The sequence below is a fragment of the Podospora anserina genome, chromosome 6 (assembly GCF_000226545.1).
Source record: "Podospora anserina S mat+ genomic DNA chromosome 6, supercontig 4".
Taxonomy (NCBI): Eukaryota; Fungi; Ascomycota; class Sordariomycetes; order Sordariales; family Podosporaceae; genus Podospora; species Podospora anserina.
Window position 1 is genome coordinate 599,944 of NW_003613579.1, and position 12,370 is coordinate 612,313.

Here is a 12,370-nt window from a genome sequence, read left to right on the forward strand (position 1 = left end):
TGCTTCACGATCCAAAAAGGAGGTCTGAGTTCGTCATCGGTTCAACCCGCTGCCGCTATCAGTGTAAGAACTCTTGCTGAACTCTTTTGAGCTCTTCACTGTGTTCAGGATTCTCTCAGAAGCCAACACCGCAATCTACAGCAAGCCACAAGACCAGGACCCCGCAACCCCTCCATTGATTATCGTGATATAGAGCTTTTCAACACCAGCAACCATGGGCCAACAGGAGAAAGAACCAGAGATCACGGTGGAACAACTCCCAGACCTCCTTGCCAACGACAATGCTGTCAAGCTCGCCGGTGTCGATGTTGACGGCCAGCTCCGCGGCAAGCTCGTCTCCAAGAAGAAGTTCCTCTCGATCGCAAAGAGTGGCTTTGGCTTCTGCTCTGTCATCTTCGGCTGGGATATGCACGATATGACTTATGTGCGCGAGCTCAAGGTCAGCAACAAGGAGAATGGATACAGGGATATTATCGCAGTGCCGGACTTGCAGAGCTACAGGCGCATTCCATGGGAAGACAATGTGCCGTTTTTCCTGGTCAGCTTCTTTGATCCTGATACGAAGAATTCCGTTTCTGCGTGCCCGAGAGGTCTGGTCAAGGCGCAACTCGAGAAGTTCAAGACGATCAATGTTGGAGCCATGGCGGGAGGTATGTTGATATCTGCTGCGCCGGTGTTTTTGCAAGTAACAGTCACTGATGTGTCGGGCGCGCAGCCGAGTACGAGTTCTACCAGTTCAAGAGCCCTTCCAACAACCAAAACGATAGCTTGACCTCTGGTACCGCGGCATTCTTGCAACAAAACCCGCCACATAGTCTACCCGCTCTGACTGAAGGCATGTTTGGTTACAGCTTGACGAGACCGGTCCACAACAGCGGGTACTACTACGACGTCTTTAACAGCTGTGAGGCTTTCAGGTGCAACATCGAGGGGTGGCATACCGAAAGTGGACCGGGAGTCTACGAAGCAGCGCTCGAGTTTGGTGAGGCAGCGCAGATGGCAGATCGCGCGAGTTTGTTCAAGTATGTGGTCAAGTCGGTCGCGACCAAGTACGACATCACCCCATGCTTCATGGCAAAACCCAAGCAAGGCCTGCCCGGAAACAGTGGGCACATGCATATTTCGCTCGTCAACCACCGCGGGGAAAATTTGCTGTTCCGTGGAGGAAAGGACGAGAAGGCTCAGTACTCAGACATTGAGTCTCTGTCGGACTTGGGAAGACACTTTTTGGCTGGTATTCTGGAAGGTCTGCCAGATGTCATGCCCATGGTAGCGCCCACGATCAACAGTTACAAGCGGTTGGTGGAGAACTTTTGGGCTCCTGTCACGGTGTCATGGGGCCTTGAGCACAGAGCGGCTTCCATCCGGCTCATTGCGCCTCCTACCTGCAAGCCGGCTGCCACGAGATTCGAGATCCGGGTTCCTGGCGCAGACGCAAACCCATACTACGTCATGGCTGCCATGCTGGCACTCGGCTGGCGCGGTATCGAGAAGAAACTGGAGATTCCGTGCCCTCCGCTTGGAAAGGGCGAGGAAGTCGGCGGTGAGTCGGATAAGGGGGTGAGACTGGCCAAGAACCTCAAGGAGGCCAACGACCGGTTCACTCGCACCGGCAGCATCGCGAGGGAGGTGTTTGGTGACGAGTTTGTGGACCACTTTGGTGGTACAAGAGAGCACGAGATAAGACTGTGGGATGAGGCTGTTACTGATTGGTGAGTTTGGACTAACTCTGTCCCGAGCATCTGGTGCGCAGTGAGACAATTGCTGACCAAGATATAGGGAGATGAAGCGTTATATCGAGACTGTGTGAGACAAGCATGGCCTGGCTCATTCATGATCTAGAATGGGATCTGGATAGGATGTGTGGATGATGAGAGATGTGGTGATGCGATCGATACCCCTAATGATTAATCACACCGCTGCTATTGACATGTTTACATATGCCTATCTTGCCTGCCGTTGATTGTTTTGAGAGAGGGCCGGGTAAATACACTCGCGGCAAGGCGGCTATCGCATTTGCATGCCCCGATCTTGGAGGGTGGGTTCTCGAAGGCTGCTGAGGAAAATGGTCCACCCTTCCGCTTCTTGGCTAGCCCACCTGGGCGATAGCATCATCCTGGACACCCTGGCTGGGGCCCCGGATTTATAGGGACTCGGATGAACTGCCGTCCCCTGTTGGCAGCAAGAAGGTCCAACGGGGCCAGGCGAAGCGGGGCACACCCTTGCTGAACCAAACTTCTCGCTGGTGCCGGGACGCCTATCAATTCCCGACGGTTGTATCTTCGGTGACAATCCTACCGACAGCTTGACATTGTAATAAATGGCTGCCGCCGCCCCGGGAATCCAATCGGGTCGGTGACAATTTTTGGCGACTTTCTCCAGGTTTCGTTTTTCACAGTGGTGTTGACTGCTTGTCTTTCCAATGGCTCTCACAACAGCTTACTCCGGTGCGCCGGCCGGGAGGATGCCCTTTGACAACGCCTTCGGGTTTACCTTTAGCCAACCGTTCCAGCACGAAAGCGACTTCACTCCGGCAAACCACCGGGTGCCCAAGGTGAATGACGAGCAGCCTATTTTTGTGGACAACAAGTCTGGTATGTTATCGTCAGCTGATGTTGGCTTATATGCGCATAAATCTGCTGTGCGACTCTCTCTCTCAGCCAGTTGCTAGACTAACATGCTTCTCTTTGTGGTACCTAGGTCGCGCATTAACCTACTCCCAAATCCGCGCCGATTCTCTTGCCTTGGCGTCCGGCCTGTTGAGCCTCCCGAATCTCGACCCGACCGAAATCAAGAAACTCCCTCCCACACCATCATGCCCCCAAGGCCCAGAGATCGCGCCGGTGGTGTTGATTCAACTACCGAATTGCCTCCCCTTTGCGCCTATTCTCCTGGGTACTTTTGCCTCGGGGTTCACGGCTACGCTTGTCTCGCCTGCCCTGACGGCGGATGAGGTTGCCTGGATTTTGCAAAATGCCAAACCGAGGGTCATCATCACTGCGACGGCGTGCTTGGAGGCTATGAAGGCCGCTATTGGGAAGCAAGAAGGGGATCAGAGTTTCTGGAATGGGGTGCCAGTGTTTACCGTTGATGCTGTCAACGATACCTACCCTCTGGCGTTCTCGGGACAGTCAAATCCCCAAGATTGGAGACAACTCCTGCAAGCGAAAGGGAAGCCATCCGTCCAGCCAAATCAGCGGCTTAACGAGCAGCAAGCCAAAGCCCGGACGGCGGTTATCCTCTGGTCATCCGGCACATCAGGCAGATCAAAAGGTGTTCTCCTCTCCCACCACGCCCTCAACTTCGCCACCGCCTCCCTCTGGCACGACGCCGATTATTATCCTCCTAGCGGCCCGCAGCGCTGGCTGGGGTTTGCCCCGTTTTACCACGTCTTTGGCCTCTGCAATGTTTTCCTCTTGGGCATCGCCGCCGGGGCGAGGGTGTTTATCATGCAGGGGTTCAAACTCCCGGATATGCTCGAGGGGATAAAGAAGCGTCAGATCACGTACGTGCACATGTCGCCTCCTGTCGCGGTGATGCTGGCCAAGGCGGAGGTGGTGGAGGAGTATGCCAAGCGAGACCCAAAGACGGGGAAGAACGGGTTTAGCTCTGTTGTCGGGGCGGTGACGGGGGGTGCGCCGCTGGGGCATGAGGTGGTTGTGCAGGTGTACAAGAGGTGCGGGTTTAGGATTCGGTTGGGGTACGGGCTGAGCGAGACTTGCAGTACGGCGTTGCAGAGGGGGTTGGGGGAAAGGGAGATGGGGGAGCAGGCGGGGGATACGGGGTTGCCGCATTGGGGGGTGGAGGTCATGATTGCTAACGGGGAGGGGTATGCGACCAAGGAAGGGGAGAAGACGCCGGCGGCGGGGGTAGATGTGGAGGGGGAGGTGTTGGTTAAGGCGCCCGGGTTGATGTCGGCGTATCTTCCGGTGGGGCTGTTTTCGGGGGCGAAGCCGGACATGTCGGTTACGAATGAGGCGCTCACGGCGGATGGGTGGTTCAGGACGGGCGATGTCGGTGCCTTGTGCAAGGCGGGGAGGTTGAGGATCACGGATCGGTTGAAGGAGTTGATCAAGGTCAGGGCGTATCAGGTTGCGCCGGCTGAGCTGGAGGCGGTGCTCTGCAGTAGCGAGTCGGTCGGCGACGCTGGTGTGGTTGGTGTCTATGATGACGACGAGGCTACCGAGTGGCCTAGGGCTTTTGTCGTCCCTGCCGGCGGGAAGGAGAATAAGTCACGGGCTGATCTGGAGAAGCTGGCTGTTGAGCTGAAAGAGCTTGTGGAGAAGCGCACGGCCAAGTACAAGTGGCTGGTGGGTGGGATTGTGTTTATTGACCAGGTGCCCAAGAGTCCAAGCGGCAAGATTCTCAGAAGGCTGCTGAAGAGCGGTGCAGAAGGGACCAAGGGGGTCGAGATCAAGCTCTACGAGAAGAAAAAGAGGAGCGCCAAGTTGTGAAATAGGTATTAGTGTTTTCATTGTGTCGGTACACCTTTCAATAAAGTGTAACTTGATGTTCATTGCCGTAGGTGTCCGTTTCGACACACCTTCATTCAGACTCGAAAATGACAGCACGCTTGGCCAACAGCGCTTCTTCTTCTGGGCGAATCAATTCGACCCGCAAATTCACAACTGCCCAGCGATAAGGCATAGGCCATTCCAGACGTTCATGATGTATATGTTGTCCAGTTCTCTTCCAAACTCTCCTGTTTACCATCCAGACCACACGTCTTATCAGGCTGTAAAGGTCGCTGGCACTAAGGAGAATATCGCGAGCCTGGTAGGGAAGTTGGCTTTTGTGCAGGCTCAAAGTTTCCTCAAGAACCCAATTAGCGACCTCTGTCCGACACTCATCGTTTGTGCAATACGATCCACGCGTTCCTCGAAGGGCATCGGGTGTCCTGAGGTCACGCTGCAGTGTTGTGTGATAAGAATCTAACAGCGTCTGGATTTTTGAGAGACGAACTTTGGCGATCCTCTCTGTGACACCTACCTTGTTAGCATGAAACTTTGCGCGACTGCCCTCGACTACGCACAGACAGGTGACTCGCCTTCCATATCAAGAGGACCAAAACGTAACTGGCGGAGCGGCGTCTTATCCCCCTGGTCATTGTTGAATACCAGGACTCTGCTTTGCGGATCGATCCAGCAATGGTACACAATTTGAACAGTGTGAGCTCTGAAGACTCTCGAGAAGCCCAATTGCCAGGATAGAAATGCCTCAAACGGGCACCACCTGATGTCTTTGTAACCCTGCCACTTCACTTCCCCATTTCTTCCAAAGTCTACCAACGTGTGCTTCCACGGCGCGAGCAAGTGAGTCATTTGGTACTTGTCAGTGAGAAGCAGCAAGCCGTAGACCGCTTTCCTTGTCATGAGCTTCCTGGGGATCCTCCTGACATGGAATTGGCAGTGGACGATTTGCAGGATGATTTCAAAGTCATCGGGGTCGTCCTCTGGCAGCGAAACCAGCCACTGCTCGCCTGCAGGTTTGGACTCTGCCGAAGGACCGAATAGCATTGCCTTGAATACTGGGGATGCACGGCGAAGGGCTGCCGGATCGACTCTGAAAGTGCGGGGGGTGGGGTCCGAGTCGGCTCCGACATGGAGAACAAGATCCCCGTCTGGATCGATTTCCTCGATGTGGAGTTTGTTGATGTCGACTGGCTTTGTGACATCAAGGCCTTCATCGGCGCTTTTCGGGGGCGACATGATGACTTGTTGAGAAGCTCTTTTGTTGACTTTGGCACGAGAAAGAGAAGAGATCTGGATTGTAACTCCCGGATGAACATTGTGCGGAGATCAACGCAAGGTTCTGGAAATCGTGTCATTAACTTAAATTTTGGGTTGGCGTTGTGGCTCTGGGTGGCTTGAAGAACGAGGCAAGCTTCAGTTCAGTGGCGTAGAAAGGGCGTGACGCTGTGGGTTTAGCCAGCTGTCAAGACACTACTGTACGATCTTGTGATGGTGCGCGAGCCTCCATCTTGTCATGGGTCGACAGTGTGTCTGCGATAATACGCAAAGGTCGGGTCCTGTTGTGCAGCAGCAAATGCCGCGGTCATGTGGCGTTGCTCGTTCAATACAGTTTTCGACATCCAACCTAATAAGATGGCATGGGTTTTTTATAATATAAAACTCGGGTGGCTGTCACATATTTAACCAGTTGAGCACCGCTGCCTTTGCAGGTCTCCTGTGTTCAAGGCCATGCTCTTTGGTCCTTGGAAAGAGTCAAGCCCAGCAAATGGATCAGACTGGACCGTCACATTACCAAAGGACAACCCTTGTTGATTTTAGGCTCATACTCAACATCGCACATGGCAATTTTACTGGTGTGTCAAGAGCCATCTCGTTCGGCGAAGAGCTTTACAACCTACTCATCCTTTGTGACAAATACGACCTGACAGCGTTGATCGGTCCCTGGGTTAGGATGTGGCTTCTCCTGTTTCACATTCAGCATGTGATGCCAGTACCAATGCTGCCATTCATCGTCTGGGCAGTGGGTGATTACAACCTTTTTATCACCATCTGCTGGCATATTGTGGAGAACTCCAAGGTTGACAAAGATACCGGTGGCCTCAGCTACAAGGGTCAACTGTTGTGCAACTACCGGCTTGGTTCGTTTGATATGGAAGTTTGGTACATCCATGAACCTATTGATACTGGTTAACTATCCTCGCTAACTGATATTCCGTCTCTTGCAATAGAGAGACTCATCCAACTAAGAGTCGAGCTCAATAGAGCGTGGATCACGCGGGCCTTTAAGGAACAGAGCGCACGTTTTCATCGCTACATGCTGGCATCGAAACATTCCTTTAACAAGGGCGCGGGGGAGGTTGTGGTCGGTGTGAGCGCTCTGGGGGCGCGAGTTGGGGAATTGCTGGATTGGATGGCAGAGGGGTTTTATACTATCGTGAAAGAAAGTACTCGTGATCGTGTGTGGCCGGAGACTCTGATTGGAAACTGGAATTACGACAAACACTGGACTGTACGATGGGGAGGTCGTCTTGTGTCACCAGAGGACAGGGAATGGATGAACAATCGCAAGCGACGGCTTGAAGCCTATAGTATCCCTGAAAATAGTACTCACCTGAATTTGACTTTCTTACCTACTGCATGATACCTTACCACATGCGAATTCATACCTGCTACACCGCGACAGGCAATGAGGTTAGGTAGAATCGCAGGTTGCTCCCGTCCCCTGTTGGCTTGATTGCTGTGAGTGGCCCACACAAAGTGGGAAAGAGCGCCGTCAAAACTAAAGCATTCACTCGCAGCCCTCATCTTCTGCCCAGAGATTTCCCCCTTGCAGCCGAAGCGACCTTCCGCAAACCTGGGTCAGGCTACATCTACCAACTCAACAACAACACCTCACCGACCAGATCGATCCAAGATGTCGAGCGATCCAATCGGACTTACCGAGGGTCCTGGCAACCCGGTCGAAAAAGCCGTCGAGAACCAACAAGAAGCTGGCAACCAAGGAAAAGGTCGGACAAGCGAGGCCGCCGCTGTTGAGAAGACCGTTGCGCCTGCGACTGTTGTCGGCAAAAGCCCCGTCGTCGAGAACATTGATGAGGATGGCGATCTTGTCCTCCATGTCGGCCCCACTTCAAACCTGAGGGCATTCAAAATCGACTCCTCTACTCTTCGCCGCACCTCTGAAGTCTTCCGAGCGTGGATTTGCCGCTGGAGGACCGACAAACCGAGCGATTCACAATGGGTATTCGACCTGCCGGAGGACAACCCCGCCAGTCTCAAAACCATCCTCCATATTGTCCACGGACAGTTTGACCAAGCCACAAAGACCATGGCGGAGAGCGACGGCAGTATGCTATACGAGCTGCTGGTGCTTTGCGACAAATATAACATGGCCTACATGATCAAGCCCTGGGCTAATGCATGGCTCAATCGCACCATCAAAGACACGCAAGATAAGCCCAGCTACTGGAAGCTTGCATTCATTGCTTGGGAATTAGGACGTTATGATCTATTCACCGAGAGCTGTCAAAATATCATCCTTACGTCCCAGGCTTCCCATGATGGAAGCGGACTAGTGGCCTATGGATGCCAGTTGGGTGATTGCCGCCTTGGCCCTCTCGAGATGGAAGGTTTGTGCATGGTGGTGTTCATTAGCCGTTTCGTACTGCCGACTAACAGAAGAACGATAGAGAGATTCGAACCGATCAGATACGCGATTATTCAAGCCCTACTCGACTTCTACCACACTGAGGTCAAGGATCGTCTGCTTGGGAAGGTCCCTACCCACAGTCCCGTTCAACCTACTGCATCTCACTCTGTAGGGAGATCACCAACCCTGTCATTCGACAACACTCGCCAAACCTCATCTCGTTCCCCAATGACCAACACCGCGTGCAATCAGATTGTTCTGGGGGGCATCATCCAGGCCACCGTGACGCTACTACGGGGCTCAACCAAAACCGAGAATATGGACGCTGGAATCTTGGTCCTTCTTCCCACTGAGGCATCTGAGCTCAAGGATAGCCCTGCCAAGCTCATTGGACAGATGACTACTATCTTCCAAGCCGTTCAGCCATTGGGATATGGTCACGAGATCTGCCATCCTGCAGCCAGGTTTCTGTCTTTTCAGAAAACCATCAAGGAGTTCACGGCAGAGTGTAATAAAGGATGGGAGGGTCTGCTGTTGACTCCAGCGGATAAAGACAGACTGGCCAAGAGAAAGGTGCTCTTTGGCTGAGGCATTGTTCTTCGTATATAGGCCTTGTTCTAGATAGGTAGTTAAAACGCCTCTTGATCGTCTTGTCAAGTCTCCCGACTATCTCTAAAAGCCGATCAGCTATATTGTCAGACTTTGAGTCTCGTTGAATGTGTGTGCTGCCTATCTTTGAGGGAACCTTGTACAAATATTCTTGAGGGCCTATTCACTCTCTTCATAGCTATGTAAATATCTTCAAAGACGTGATGACTAGGTATTTTTAAAGGCGTAGTCTGTATCTTTATAGAACTAAAGATTGTATCTAAGGTCTTTTGCCTATCTTTGAAGGTATAACGTATATTATAAGCGAGTCGTACATATAAGCGAGTCGTACAGTCTCCACCACCCTACAACAACTATCCTCAATTATACCGCAACAACATTAGGAAGCAACTACAATTACATCAGAAACGGCTGAATCAGATGATTCCCCAGCCTCCTGGCAAGTGCGCGCGTTATGGCCAGGCTTGCCGCACACACTACAGCACCGAACCGTCGTACGAGCCCCCCCCTGCACTACCGCCATCCGGCTGTATTTCTTCCACTACCTCCCCACCCACGGCCTTCTGGTCTAGTAGATCCTGTGCATCTTGCATAGTAAGTGATCCTCCGAGCCGTACACGTGTTTTTTTAGCTCTCCGGCGCTTACTTAGTACCTCATTAGCCTTACGGAGTAAAGAGACTTTTGCCTGTAAGAGGGCTATTTAGTATATTATAATTATCGTACCCTTAATAAATTAATCTATAATACTTAATATTAAAGTCGGGAAGCTATTTTAATAGTTAGTAATACGAATTTTAATAAGCGTTAAGTATAAATTAACTTCTCGGGGGTTTTATAATATTTAAAATACCTAAAGGAGTACCGTACCCGGCCTTAAGGATAAAAGTATTAATATACAAAACTTTATATTTAACTTAAAAAGTACTTTCTTTAGATCGTATAATATAAGGCTAATACCTATAAAGCTACCCTATATATTTTTCTCTATTATAAAAGCGAAAAAAGTTTCGCGGAAAGTATAAAGAAACTTAAGCTTACTTATATAATTAATATATATATATATTAAACCCTCGATTTAGCGGCCGTATATTTATTTTAGTAGTTTAAAGTAATTAATATCGAGTAATTAAAGGAAGTAAAAGGAATATAAAGGTATATAAAGTGTAATAATATTATTTTATTAATAATAATATTTAAATTTAATTAAATAATAATTTTTATAATTATCGAGGATTAATAACCGGTATTTACTTTTTATATAAAACGCTATATAATAATTAAAATATTTAATTTAATTTAGGTTTACCGGATTAATAATTTAATTATTATCGGTAATTATAATATATTAAATAAATAATAAATTATATTCGGTATATTAATTAATAAAATAATATTATATAATTAAAATAATAAAAGGTAAAATAATTTAATTAAAAATATTAATTTTCTAAATTATTATTATTTATTCGCGGTTATTAAACTAAATTAATTTTACTTTATTAAAGCCGTCCGAAATTATAATTATTATATTTATAAAAATAATATTTATTATAAACCTAATCTCGTCGAAATTATAAATATTATTATTTATAATACTATACTTAACCTTAATATTCCGTACGAGCGTAAACTATTCGGTAATAACTTTCGGATCCTCGTACTTAGCCCTCTAATAGTCATATCTATACGTAAAACGCGTATAGAGCTATAGTTAACGTTTAACGAAGTTATATACCCAGAGCTTACCAATAGGGGACGCGTCGCGTATACGTAGTAGTTAGTTAGCTATATCTTCCACACTACGTAATTTTAGTGGAAAAGCTCGCGTAAATAGCTTAATAATATAGTGAATAATAGCCTCCTCTTCGGATTGAGTAAGCTTCTTCGATCTAGGCGTAGTATCGCGTCGTGCAGGCCGGCCGGCGCGTCGGTTAGAGAGAGTCATAGGTGGTACGTTGTAAAGCTTAGCTACAGCTCGGAGGCTTAATTTTTCGTCCTTTTGGAGAGCCTTAAGGGCTAAGAGTATCCTGGCTTCCTTTGAAGTAGGAGGCATGTTGGGTTGTGGAAAAAATTAATGTTAGGTGTAAGGAGGACGCGTCGTGGTGGAGACTATACGACTCGCTTATATGTACGACTCGCTTATAATATACGTTATTAACAATCTTCAAGGGCGCTTCGAATATTTTAAAAGGCCATCGACTGTATTCAAAGTCTTTAGACTACCTTGGCTATTCATCAAAGTGTTTGGCTATCCCTCAGCCCTTTATATCTCATTACATAAGATACATCAAGTTACACATGCCATCACTTCACCAGACATTTATCCCAGGCCTATCCCGCTTCCCCTGCATCACCTTAAACAGATTCGTCAAACTACCCTTGCCATGATGTTCAACACACATTGGTCCCAAACCTTTCCCGTTTCCTTTGAATTATCTCAATGTGGTCCTTACTGAGAAGGTTCTTCGTGTCAAACTGAAAGCCCGTGTGACACACCGCGACTGAAACTCATACAGGAAAGGTGGATTTCCGAAGTCTTGATGGGAAATTTGAGATCCGCCCGGCTGAAATGAAGGGAACCCATGCGACGAAGCCCGCCAAAGATAGAAGCATCGCAGAGCTCCCTGCCCACGCTGGCAAAGGTTTGGTCCCCACTGTCGATGTTCCTCTTACAAACACGGCTGGTCGTGTAGGCAACCACCGTTTTGTATATCAAAGCTGCTAGGTCGTTCAGCACCAGCAACCGCTTCGCTGCAATATGCTCAAGCATATCAGTTGACAGAGGACCTATGTGGGCATGGTCGGCCAGGCATATGGCCTCATATGTCACTTTGTTGGTTGAGCCAAGGTTGGAATGGAGGATTATGTTTTTGAGAAACTGGGCGAAGGTGTCGGCATCTCCAAGTTCCCAGATTGAATGTTAACGCTGAAAGACCGTTAAGGATGCTGGGGAGTCTGTGGAGGTGGCAAGAGTCTTTCTCATGGGCGTCACCCACGGGGTCAAGAGGTGTATGATGTCATACTTTGTCGGCCAGATTCTTCCACGGCTTATCTGCAAATATGTCTGAATCGCGGCTGAAACATCATCATGCTTCAATGTAAACGTACCGTCAACAGTTGATGACTGGCGTCGTGGTCGAAGGTCGTGGTGGTGGACCAGGTGGTGGGATGACACGAAGGCAAACAGGTGGGTGTTGACTGGAAGTCAACAAAGTGGCAGTGGGTTGCGGAAGGGGGTGACTCGCTCTTTCCTATTCCATTTGTGCTGGGCCCTAGAAGACAGCAGAACGATTCAATTCCTTCTTCCGAGCAAATCCTTCCGGCACGCCGCCTGTGGGGGTCCTACAAGATACCAACCTTTCACTGGCTCGGTCATTCAGACCGTTCGCCTCCGTCAATCGTCGACTTAACGGCCGATTCCGCTTGTTTGCCTTCTATTTGCTGCCCGAGGATAGGTCCCGGAACACTTGGTTTGGCGTGAAAGCAGCTTCCCGTCCTCGATCTGTTTGCCCATTTGCTAACAAAAATTGATATTGGCCAGGTCTCAGCGGGCGTTTACGTTAACTTTCAGACACCCGCAAAAACTGGTTCTCTTTTTCGCTCATTCCCACCTCTTACCTCCAACACCACCCACAACTC

The 12,370-nt window shown here is 49.4% G+C and overlaps 4 protein-coding genes across 4 annotated transcripts; 3 read left to right on the top strand and 1 right to left on the bottom strand.

The window, feature by feature from the left end:
* Positions 1-214: 214 nt before the first annotated feature.
* On the top strand, positions 215-1,810 carry PODANS_6_10030 (uncharacterized protein; the record flags this gene model as incomplete). Its single annotated transcript, XM_003437374.1, has 3 exons — positions 215-650; positions 716-1,712; positions 1,780-1,810. 3 exons carry the CDS (start codon positions 215-217, stop codon positions 1,808-1,810), a joined length of 1,464 nt encoding a protein of 487 aa, XP_003437422.1.
* A 612-nt stretch (positions 1,811-2,422) lies between these two features.
* PODANS_6_10040 (uncharacterized protein) lies at positions 2,423-4,454 on the top strand (the record flags this gene model as incomplete). The annotated part of the gene is made up of 2 exons (XM_003437375.1): positions 2,423-2,554; positions 2,610-4,454. 2 exons carry the CDS (start codon positions 2,423-2,425, stop codon positions 4,452-4,454), a joined length of 1,977 nt encoding a protein of 658 aa, XP_003437423.1.
* Positions 4,455-5,024: 570 nt separating this feature from the next.
* On the bottom strand, positions 5,025-5,708 carry PODANS_6_10050 (uncharacterized protein; the record flags this gene model as incomplete). The annotated part of the gene is made up of 1 exon (XM_003437376.1): positions 5,025-5,708. The coding sequence occupies one exon, from the start codon at positions 5,706-5,708 to the stop codon at positions 5,025-5,027; it is 684 nt and encodes a 227-aa protein (XP_003437424.1).
* A 1,678-nt stretch (positions 5,709-7,386) lies between these two features.
* PODANS_6_10060 (uncharacterized protein) lies at positions 7,387-8,709 on the top strand (the record flags this gene model as incomplete). The annotated part of the gene is made up of 1 exon (XM_003437377.1): positions 7,387-8,709. One exon carries the CDS (start codon positions 7,387-7,389, stop codon positions 8,707-8,709), a length of 1,323 nt encoding a protein of 440 aa, XP_003437425.1.
* Positions 8,710-12,370: the final 3,661 nt, after the last annotated feature.